Here is a 12,062-nt window from a genome sequence, read left to right as displayed (position 1 = left end):
AGGGTAGGAAAAAGAATACAAACTATTCATGCTTACTACAAGGAGACTGACAAGCAAAGGAATAAATGCTTCATGTTGGTGTGTTATCCCTCAGTGATGGAGTAATTGAGGAAAATAGGGTAAACCAAAACTTTTCCAGCTCCTCTCCTTAAAAAAGCAAATTTTTAGTGCTTTCACCTTAAAACATATAAGCAAAATCAATTTGAAAGGAAATAAATTCAGATGTTGGAATTTGCTTGCTGCTTCCCAAATGCAATTCAAAATAGTGAACCAGGGTAATTTTCTGTTTAATATCAGCAGACACATCTGGCTCCAGGACAAGCTTGTTTTGGGCCTGAAATGTGAAATCTTCCATTTAAGTTCTGGTCTGCCAGTTGTTATCCAATAATGAAACTTCAATACATAAACTTTTAGGAATAGTCTTAATTATTTAGGTAGATTAGATTCAGAAAACTTCATGGATAAATTAATACTGATACTACAAAACAAACTAAGTTCTAGCTTAAAATAAAAAAATTGTAACATTAATTAGAAAAACTTAAAACCCAGATCTAAACATATATAAAAACGCCTAATACTGAAATTCCATAATCTCACTTAAACTCTGTAGTTATATAATAGACAGTACCAACACCTGTACTGCAATAGTTAATTTTTAATCCACTGATGATGAAATACATTTTCTGTGGCATTTTGAAAATCAAATCATCATCATGATTTACCAAATGCTGGTTGATTCACTGTAGCCCACTACAGCATGACAACCCAATGCCTTGGCATGGGATTTTATCTCTTGTCTGATTTCTGCCCACCAGGCATCTCGTGTCTCTGGTTCATCTGAAAGACAAAGTATAAATCAGTTCACTACTCTGGACTGGGCTGACACCAAGCTGCATGCAATTCATTCACCTGAAAAGCTGAGGTTTTCACATTCACGTGCTTTCAATGTGGACACTTTATTTCCTTCCTACTTATACACTTCAAGGAAACACTAACAGGACTTTTGCACTCATTACCTTGTTTCTCCCCCACATGAGCAGACTCTCACAAATTACTGCATTCTCCTTGCTGTCCATATGCCAGGTAACACTAAGATATTGTAGATATTGTTCCAGTCTCTACCTGGTTTTAGTCCCAAACCACAGCCTCAGCTTCCCACAACACAAAGCAGTGTGTAACACCAGATACTCTGTAATGCTGAAAAACTAACTGTAATAAACAGTATTTCTAGTAGTAAACTTAGATTTTACATTGCTGTGCACTTGCTATCTCTGAAATAACCTCAATAAGCTTTCCTACTGGAAGCAGTTCTCTCTTAACCAGATTTTGAAAATATTTGTTCCAAACTGTACCACTCATCAAGCAGACAGTTCTGTGGCACTTGTAGCTGTGAGAAGCCAAAGGGATTTGAAACCACTCCTACATTTACAACGTGAAGAAATACAGGATGCATGCTGTCAGTGCTTTTCTGAGTCAGGATCCTGGAAACTGCACCTGCCCTCCATGGCCATGAATGGATTCAAACTACCTTTACTGTCCCCAAGGTTACATGTTAAATATATCCTGCCTGCTTTTCTTGAAAGCTACAAGATACAAAAATACAACAGGAGTGTGCGGCTAGAATAAGTTCATGCAGTCCATTTATTTTGTAACTGCTCAGCAATTAGCTCCCACAACTAAAGCTCTTGTCTTACAAACAAGCCAACAAACACTGAATTTACAACTGGAATTTGTCAGCTGTTTCTTCTCTCAAAACTTACCTGTTACAATGATTTTGGTTAGCAACTGTGTTAATTGTTGATACAAAAAGGGAAAACCAGTAACAATCATTACCAAGGGTTCTGAGTAGAGAGATTCTTATGGAACTTCTCTGAAATTAACTGAACTTAGCACAGATACAAACTTCTGGCTACTGAGTTCTCCTTGCTGAATCATAATTTAAATATCAAAGTCAAAACCTGGAAGTTATTTGGAACCAATTTTGTACTATCAGGAATATTTACCAACACAGTGTATGATAACCACACTATCATACACTTGCTTCTCTGACAACATGACAAACAAAAATGCAAGATGCAGATATACACAGAATTTAAGTTACTGAAACAGAAATATTGTAAAGTAAGATGTATTCATTCATGACTTTACCTCAAGTTTGCATTTAGAACTAGGCTCCAAATTCTCTAAACTAAACTAATGATCTTTTCCAATTCAAAGGAAGAGCAGAGGTCTGTATATTCAATTATACCTAACTTTAGATGGCAGTGCTTGTGTAACTCACAGCATTACAGCAGCCTGGATGCTCAGACTGAAGTTTATTCAACCTTTGCTTTAAGAAACCAACAGCGAACAGAAAAAACCTTGCAGTGAGTTCCTAGAACGTTCTCTGCAATGAACAACAACACACACATCAGAACACAAACCAAGGGGTTTCTGTGAGCTGCACCAACCACGTTCTGCAATCCAAGGTCACTTCAGGAGGCTCCAGTGCACTGCTGGCAGGCTCTTGAGGGGCTGCACCTCACTCTCAGGGTGAAAACACTGTTAAATGCTCTCAGTGACTGGGGCAGTAAATGCTCAGGATGACACTCAGCAATCCTGACTCAGTCCTGGAGCACCTGCTCGTGCCAGCTCTGGAATTCCTGGGACTGCTGCAGAAACAATCCACCACACACAGGGCGGGAGCTGCCCAGCTCAGCTCTCAGGACCACCTGTGGCACAGAAAATGGGAAATGCCTTCTCTGCAGGGATGCAGGGACCCCTCTGCAGAGAGGCTGCTCTGCTCCAGCAGGGAGCTGCAGCAGGGCTGGCTGAACCAACGGAGTCTCTGGGAAGGGACTGTAAGGCCAGGCTGCAACATCTGCCAAATGCAGGCTATGGAGGATGGGAGAGCACAGGCACATTCTGTCAAAGGTCTTTCTAACTCTTTTTGGTGACAGGGACATGGATCTTGGGAGGGATTCCTCCTCTCCCCTCCAGGCATGGGCCAGAGATTGTTTGGATAAGCAATGTGTTTCTCCTCATACATGAAAAGTCTAAGCAGCAGCAAAAGTGGTTCTGTGACCATGCAGAAAAGCATCTGCTCAGTGAGACTGGGTCACAGGCAGCCGGCTATAAACACTGACTGAGCAGCCACACAAATTCTTGTACTTCACAGAAAAACACCTGCAAGGAAGAAATACCCTTCTTCCTAGAGAAAAAAGTGCCAGTTTTCAAAACTACAACTTTTTACACCTTTTGGTTCCATGTGGCAAAAACTGCTTCTACTTATCACCAGTGACATTTCCAAGTCAAAGTGCAAGAAAATGTGAAGTCATGATGAGGATTTGAGAGTAACAACAGGTGGGGTGACTGAGGATGAACACAAAAAGTGCTAGTGCTGTGAAATAAAGGTAAGAGTGATAAAGACAGGAATGACATTGAAAAGGAATGTAGCCACAGTGAAAACTGAAATGGAATGAGATGGTGAAAGGAAACAGCGATCCTTAAAGTGAACATAAAGGGTAGAAATAGTGACGGGTCCCAAATTCTATGCACACATTTAGCTTTCCTCCACAAGAAATTATAGTTTAAATTATTGAACTTAAGAGACTTAAGAATTTCCTTACCTAACATCTACAGGGACACCTTACCATTATGGCAAACACGTACCGTTGTGAAGTTGCTCCACACTGTCTTGCTAAAACAACATTTAACCCTTTAGTCTAAGAACCTGTTCAATATCCTCACTAACAACACTAACTACAGAAATATAACGGATCATTTTCATTCTTTTGAGAGGAAAGAAGCATTTCCCAGCCATTGTCTTCAGTGTTAACAGGATCAGGCCCAATATCTTTCAAAGAATCCAACAATTTCTTATCATACACGAACAAATATTTCTATAAGAGTCATGCAGAAACAATTGTTTGTAAAGAAGACTGTGACCTCTGCTTAAGATATTTGACTATTTTTTTCTTGCAGAAAGAGGCCAAAAATAATTATTATCTTTATATAGAAATACTGTACATTCAGTTTACGTGAACTTACCTTTGCGTATTAAAACACAAAAGAATTGTCTACAATTCAAATCAAACACCATGACATCGCAATAATAGGTTGATACGAAACACTGAATGCAGTGCAATGTGTAGCATTCATATTCTTCTGACAAATATTTTCACAAGCAGCCTTTTTGACACATGAGCCACACGATTTCACATGGGGATGCCGTCGTAGCACTTACAAGTTTAGTAAAGCTCAGGAGTTACATCAACAATTAGAGGAGTTAGGGAAGCAGGATGGCATGTGTCCAGCACACTCCATGGAGTGCCTGTCGGTTGTTTGGCTGAGGCAAAAGCTCAAGAGCTGAGGGTTTGCAAAGCAGATTCAGCAGACAGGAGCCAGAAACGGTGGGTACTTTGGCGCATGCTTGGATCAGGTGACAGTACAGACTGAAAACTATGGCAGCTCACTGAAATGGTTACAGAAAGTAATGGCCCTGGATTCTAGGTGGAAGCAAGAAGGCAAGCATACAGAGCACTCATCACAAGCTTTTCTAGCAAATGTACCCAGTCCTTGGGACCAAGGGCTCTCTACAACTTGAGGCAGAAAGGTTTGCAGGAGATTCCACTGCTAATTACGTCCCCTTTGTGGGAAACCAAGGCTGAACGCTAAACTTACTGCATTAATGTTTCCCAACTGGCAGGATATTTATAACCCAGTGGAAGCAAAGCACACTGTTTCTGTGGTTGAGGATTTGAGAAACAATGCTGTCAAAAGTACAGTGTTCTATAAAAATCGTGCCAACTCAGGCCTCCTCCAGCTGGAACTTTCCAAAGAGATTTTATTCAGCAGTTTTACAGGCCACAGCCAGCACCTCTGTACCTGGAATGTTCTTTGAGCTAGCTCTATCCACCACCAAGTCACCCCTCTCCCTTAGAATACAGGCTGGAGCTGCACTAGCCAGGGGACAATATTCTGTCTAAACCTTTCACCCAGACACTATCACCTTCCAATTCATTAGTTTTCCCAAGTTTATTTGCTAGAGGTTCACTCGTACAGGTTCTTTCAAGATTTCCCCAGAAGCTGCATTTTGCTGGTCCATATAGATTTTTGAAACTGAAGACAGGTCAAGAAGAATGGCCTCTTGATGACACTGTTCATACATAAGAGCTGCTGTATCCTTAAAGCTGAATCCTTAAACAACCTGAGGAAATTGCTCCAAAGCAGGCACTGTCTGATTCATTTCAACCAATTTTACATGGCATAATTTAGGAAATATTTACATGTATAACACAATACTCTGACAGGAGGAGGACAACCATCTGAGGAAAATTTTCACCATCTATAAATGGGTCATTGTTCTCTTTCAAAAATGGCAATGGAGGTCACTATTCTTTCAAACTCAATCTTTGAATCTTTCACTAGGCAAAGCCATTATCCACATGTTCATTGTTCCCTTATTTTCACATCTTCTTAATTAAAAGCCTACTAACAGCTTATACAGAAAGATGTGTGGTATTTTCCTGTAGGTTTGGCTGGTTGGGTTTTTTAACAGACACCTTTGTTAGGTTTATAAGCAACCTTCCCTGGACCTTATAGTTTTATTTAATCCTCTCTGGTTATCCCATTAACATTGACATTATCAATCTTCTAAAACATTTAACAACTAAATAACTTTAAAGAAACACAAATCCTCTGGTTCGTAAAGATTAACACAAAATTCAGGTAGCAAATAATTAAACCTACAGCAGATTATCCTAAAACTTTCAAAACAGTGTCCAAGCCACTCCATCGGCGTGCAGAAATACTACTCCCCATCTTCATCTTTAGGAGTAAAAGATGTACAAATGAAAACTTTGTCACAGCACGTGAAGGAAGTAGATTGTAGGGATACATCAAAGGAAAACTAGGATACACTAAACTAGCAGGAAATAGTGTAACCACACCCAAAGGGAACAGGCACTCTCTGTTCACACACCCCTACATGAGCACCAAGACTCCAAGAGAAGCCATACACAAAATTCCATATATCATTCCTTTCAGTGGGAGCTCACTGTTGGGGAGTGATAGCTTTAATCCCAAATTATACTCCAAGATGGAGAAACAGAAGGATTGTTCCCCTTATGGCTTAATAAAGCCACAACAGTGGCTGTAACTTTTCCTTTTAATTGTAGATGAAAGTCTGATAGGAAGAGCACAAACTGAAAAAAGTATCATCTAAAAAAAAAAATAATCTTGTAATAATGTGAAAGCAGCAGTAATAATTAAGTGCAGAGCTAAAAGAAAAGAAACCACCATGTGATACAACTTAAATAAAATGAAAAATATTATGTCAAAATATAAGGCATTTGAAGCAAGAAAGATTTTCAGAATATATTAAAAACTAAACATTTATTAAAAATTAAAATACTTTAAAAATGAAGGTTTAAATTGCATCATACTTAGGATTATAAAAGCTCAAAAATACTGCCCAGAAATTAGAAAACAGTAAATATAGGAAATAAATTTGCCTCTGGAAAATAATTTCCATGCATAAATATGTGCCTTTGTTAGTCCAGCTTTTAGTGATTATTTCAGTCACACATCCTAGAATGGTGACTCAGCAGGTAACAAAGAAACTACTTATTCTATTCTGTGTCTCTGTTGCTTTGAGACCTTGGCACCATCAGTACAGCCTATTGTAAACCATGAGCAATCTTGAAAGAACAGCCTCAAGTGACTACAGGTGGGGCTGTTACCCAGAGCTGGGGACTGTGTGCTGTGACAGGACAGGGCTTTCTGAGCCCATCTGATCTCTCCATGGCACCAGCTGGTGTGCAATGCCACTGCCTCTGAGTTTGCTATTCCTTGTCTGCGCTCCTCAGGCATGCAGAACCCCGTGTTTATTATCTCTGGGCACTCACAAGCAAACTAGGCAGAGAAGCCTCTTGGAACTCCTGGGTGCAAGGAGACTTGAAAAGAAAATCTCTTGTGCCTCGTATTCATTATCCATTGACATTTATCAGTTACTCCTGTGGCAGTTAGAACGTGTGTTCTCTGCCTGTGTATCCTCCTACCAAACCCCAGCAGGCATTTTACAAGGCCACATTTAGCTGTAATTGTGCAGCACTTGGGAAGGTGCTGGTTCAACCAGAACCATTCTGGTTCTCTTCTAACAATAACACATTTTGAGCCAGGCAGAAAGTTCTACAACTGTATCTTTGCAACCACAGAAGCAAACACCAGAAGGCTGAAAAAACTCAATGCAATCCATGAAGGAAATTTTATGAAGACAATAGTTTTAGTCAAGCCTTGTATTTTGAAATCAGGATAAGTTATGTGCAAAAACGCAATTTTTGCCAGACCAAGGTTCTCTCTCTTGTGTATTATCAATTCAAAACCAAAGGGTAGTTGTGCAATAAGCAATGGCTTTTTGGGAGCACTTGTGCAAAAAAACCTTTCTATTGGCTTTCACACCATTAGCCAGAATTTAGGGAGAGTTTTAAAGCAGTATGAAATAGCATTACTTAGGTAGGCAGAGAATTCTAAACTAGGAATTGAAATGCCAAGTTCATTAATGAATCTCTAACAGAACGTGTAAATACTGCACTGTGCTCAGTGACCACCCTTTCTTCAGCTACATAAACACCTACTTAGAACACTCAAAAAAAAAGCACAGTCCCAATGAAAATGATTTCACTAACATAAGGGCGTATCTGCTTCCAGAAATAATATTCAAACACCATTCACATTAACCATAGAAATTACTTGGCAACATTCAGTCCTCTGCAGAAAACGAGTCAATTATTACTGGAGAACATCACACCCTTCACTCTTTTCAGAAAAAGCCTCTGACAACTGCTTGAACCTTCCATTTTCCTTACACACACACTGATGGACAAGAAGCCAAGCTGGAAATTCTCCAAGCAAAGGCAAGAGGCCAACCTTCAAATGCCGGGGCTTTCACTAGTGGGTCTGAAGGGTAAGCACAGCAGACACCACAGGCACATTCTGACATTTCCTGCTGTGCTCCCACAGCTGGGCCACGCTCACACCCAGACCGCAGCTGGAAATGCCATTTCACGGTCTCTGTATTTCTGTGGAAGAAAAGCATTCATTTACAGAAACAAAACAGAGCCAAGCTTTCCTCTTGTGTTTCCTCATATGCAAAACTGACTCTGGAGAATTTCACACTCCAACAGTGAGACTGGGTATTGCACAGGGAGCTCAGAGATGCTGAGGAACGTTTTACCCGTCTTTTGTCTTCCCATATTTCTGACTGCTGGAGCTGAAGATGCACTGCTGGAGCAGCTTCCCGAATGAGGAGTATAAAATTTAACTGTGTGAGAAATGACAGGTTGGTGCTGTGAAACAGCCACGTGGAAAAGCAGCCTCTATCCAGCAAGTTCTGGCACTGCCTTCCTTTGTGCTCTGTGTTTAACCTCAGGGCCACCCTTGAACAAAGACCCGGCCTCCTGCATTGAGGATTCCTGCATGCTTTTATCCTGAGTTGATTCTTGCCCTGAGACAGCCCCAGGGACTATCTCCCACTGTATTATGTGCCCTCTTTTCTATGAGCTTTTGCTCAACTCTTCACTTCCATTTTGCAAATTCATCTTCATATCCACCTTTTTGTATTTTACAAACATTTAAACAATTCTTCCTTGAACTACATGGAACTCCCAGATATTTAAGCAGCTTCTTTTCCATTCATTAAATAGTCAGTCTTTACTTCCATGTTTGATTTTCAAGCACCTTCAAATCTCTGACATCTCACTACCACTGGATGCTTCTGCTGTATCTTACATACAATTAAACCATTGGCAAGACAAATTTAAAAAAAAAAAAGAAATATCCTTCTGCACTACACAGTTACTGAGCAAGCTGAAATGAAGCCTGGACATTTTCCAAAAGGAAAATAATTTTAGCCCACTTATGGGTGTGATTAAAGCCCACCCACACCTGCAGGGCTGACCTGCTCTCCTACAGACACACCAAGGCTGCACAAACACCGCTCTCAGCAGGGATCAACTCCACACATACTCCTTGTTTGAGACCTCTCTACTCCAACCAACACCTCTGGGGAAAATGCTTTATTTACACAGAAATGCACATTCATTTTCCTGTAATCTCTAAAAAATTTAGACAACCGTTTTGGATATTCTGCCAAGAACTGAATTCCTGACTTGCACTTTGCCTCTAATCCTACATTGTGGATCACTTTTCTAGCCTAGTTCAAGGCATACTTAGTGTCAGTACATAAACTCACTTACTCCATTATTCCAATAAAATTCTTTCAATAAAAACACCTCACTGAACAATCTGGAAGAAGCAGCAACGAATTCCAACTTTTCAAGGTTGCACACAATACACAAAAATTTCAACACATTTTTAACACCTTGGATCAGACTATGCCATACCAGTCACAGACCTGAGAATTTGACAATATTCTTTTATATAGTAAAAGTTAATTTTAAAAGATTAGCACTTTAGAACAAGCAAAGAAAACAAACAAAATCAGAAAAGCTCACAATCATAATTTTAAAGGATGCTTACTGTAAAAGGAACAACAAAAATGAGCCAATGGTTTTAAGCTCTCCCTACTTTTGAACAATTTGCAGAGTGGAAAATGTCTGGCTTTTAATAACTGCATATTTAAACTGAATTTTAGAGCATGACACAGAGCTGCATGGCAAGAGTGAATTATCAAGAAGGAAAGTGTCTGGGGGAAGCAAGCCCTCAGGAGTCAGCTTTGTACCTTTAATGGTGCCAGCTTTATAAACACCAAGTCTGACAAGGCCTACTATCTAAGGAAGTTACACACTGATTACTAAAACTGCATAAAAACATAAGGATATTGGGGCTTTTTTCTAGCTGGGTAATGAAGTGATTAAAAAGTTCAAATACTTATGTTTAAAGTCCTGTAACTGGCTGCACTTTACAATACAAGCTTGATGAACCAAGAAATCCTGGGCTACATACTACCCTTCTCTTTAAACGGATAGATCTCTATTTTTCTTGGATATTTTTTAGATCTATCATTATCTATAGTACAACTATTATTTTAGGGCTAGTACTAAGAACAAACATTCATTGATTTCCTGAAATTAACAGGAGGAAAGCCTTTGTTGAAGGAACTGCAAGGCAATGCAAAACAACAAAACTAACCAAGAGTCCCCCCCAAAGCAAACCAATAGGCCAAAATAAAAACCCAAAACTCATTACACAAAAAACCCCAAACCAAAAAATAACCCACACCTGACATGATCCCAACTGTGCAAGGAATGATCCCTTCTCTTATCCTAAATTACTCCCTTCAAGGATGCTGAGCTGAAAGTGATTATGAAATAAACATCTCAACATTCAGCTTTCCAGATGGATATTAAATTATTCTTAGCAATACTATATTATACTAAAACAATGTTTTGTAATTTTAAACAAAGTTTTTAACAGCATGAAAATGTGACATTTAGGCATCTGATGATTAAATAGATTTAAATTTGAGGCATTAACCTAAATATCCTAGAGCATTTCTAATAACTTCACTGAGCTGCCATAATTTCTGTCAGCATATGTAGTACTGAATGACTAATAAAATACCTGAATTGAAACTATTCCAGTCTAGCAGTTTGTATGATCTTGTGTTACCCATAATTCCGACAAAGGCTGAGTTCAAAACAGCAAATTAGTAGATCAGTTATAGAAGCAGAATAGTGAAAAAACTACCAACAAGAGCACAATTGACAACACCACTCCACAGGAACTGGAAAGACACAGACAGCAGAGTTAATCAGAGCTGAAATAGAAAGGGAAAAAGGAGCATGCTGTAGCAGTCTGGCACTGGTGACCAACGTGGACAGTATTTGGCAGTTGGGTCCTATTGGCAAGCTCTTAATGCACCTGCAAATGTTCTCTGCTCTTCCACTTCTCCTGATTCATCACTCTGCCAGTTTGTTTGCTTCCTTTAATATTTTACAGACTTATTTGACTCAAATGCTTCACAATCTTAACTAGACCAGAATTTTTTCCTACTGCTCCACCTTCCCTCCCACAGCCACGTGCCTTCATTCCCCCTTTGTTCCTGCTGTTTTGCAGTGTGAGTCCCAAGGATCATGCATTTTGCATTCACTGGTCAGGAGCAATGTGCAAGTCTGACAAACACTGCAGCTCTGCAAACACACATCTCTTCTTGCCTTATGGCTTACACTGCCTCCAGTCAGCTGGCAAAAAGGAAGGAGTGCATAATACAAAGAGCAAAATTGATTATTTTTAATATTCTGTCTTTCATCTATCTCACAGTCAATTTTGCACATAAGAGACCTGTATCAGAAATCTACTGAAAGTACAGAATCATAAAATAACTTTGTTGCAAAGAAAGAGTCATGTATTAATTATTAATTAAAAGACTAATTTCTTTTTTTTTAATCTTTTCTTCACTGTGTAAATGGATCTTAGAATAGGAAAACAAAAGAGCAACATTGTGTACTAATATACTTGAAAGAAATCCCTCAAACAAGGAGGATCTAATTCAAATGAAGTCTTGGATTTAATTACATGTTGCCAGTTTACTGAATCTTCAGATCAGCAACAATCTGATCTTTCTGCCTGAAGAATTGCTTGCCTTGGGCCATAGGAAGAAAAGGAAAAGGTTAGGTTTTTTGTACTTGTTTTTAAGGATGTATTTGCATGAACTTCCTTTTATTACTCCTGACTAGTGCATGCAAAACCACTACAGGTGCTATTTTTCTCTCCTCTGCATTTTTAAGTGCACTGTCAACTCCAACTTTTGGCCAAGCATTCCTCATCTCGGTGACTAAACCACCCAAGCCTTCAGAGCCAAAAGTCACTCAGCTCTACCATTAGAACTAACATGCAATCCACAAATGTTCTTGTGCTGGGGATCCCAGGAAAGAATAAATAAAAATCTTCAAGTACTGTTCAGTACGGGCTTTTAAGAACAGAAACAAAACTGTAAAGGTTAAAAACCACGTTGTGAGCTGTAGCCATTAGTCCTTAAAGATTTCAAGGAGCTGAAAATGGGAAAACATTCATAGTTAAGATCAAGCATTTCATCTCATTTTCGTTTGAATTGAAAAACT

At 39.3% G+C, this 12,062-nt stretch overlaps 1 protein-coding gene across 23 annotated transcripts in view; it reads right to left on the bottom strand.

Annotated features, from left to right (window-relative positions):
* C2CD5 (C2 calcium dependent domain containing 5) overlaps positions 1-12,062 on the bottom strand; it is a 54,052-nt gene that overhangs the window by 19,956 nt on the left and 22,034 nt on the right. For 12 of the 23 annotated variants that reach the window (XM_074540148.1, XM_074540149.1, XM_074540150.1 and 9 more), the window contains 2 exons: positions 10,564-10,629; positions 723-837 (listed from right to left, as the gene is read on the bottom strand). In XM_074540148.1, coding sequence (XP_074396249.1) covers positions 723-837; positions 10,564-10,629 — 181 coding nt within the window. The remainder of the gene's footprint in view (positions 1-722; positions 838-10,563; positions 10,630-12,062) is intronic. The other 11 variants (XM_074540152.1, XM_074540154.1, XM_074540158.1 and 8 more) reach the window with 1 other exon arrangement.

This window comes from Zonotrichia albicollis, chromosome 4 (assembly GCF_047830755.1).
Source record: "Zonotrichia albicollis isolate bZonAlb1 chromosome 4, bZonAlb1.hap1, whole genome shotgun sequence".
Lineage (NCBI taxonomy): Eukaryota > Metazoa > Chordata > Aves > Passeriformes > Passerellidae > Zonotrichia > Zonotrichia albicollis.
The sequence above is the reverse complement of the archived record's forward strand: the minus strand, read 5'-3'. Positions and strand labels throughout refer to the sequence as shown.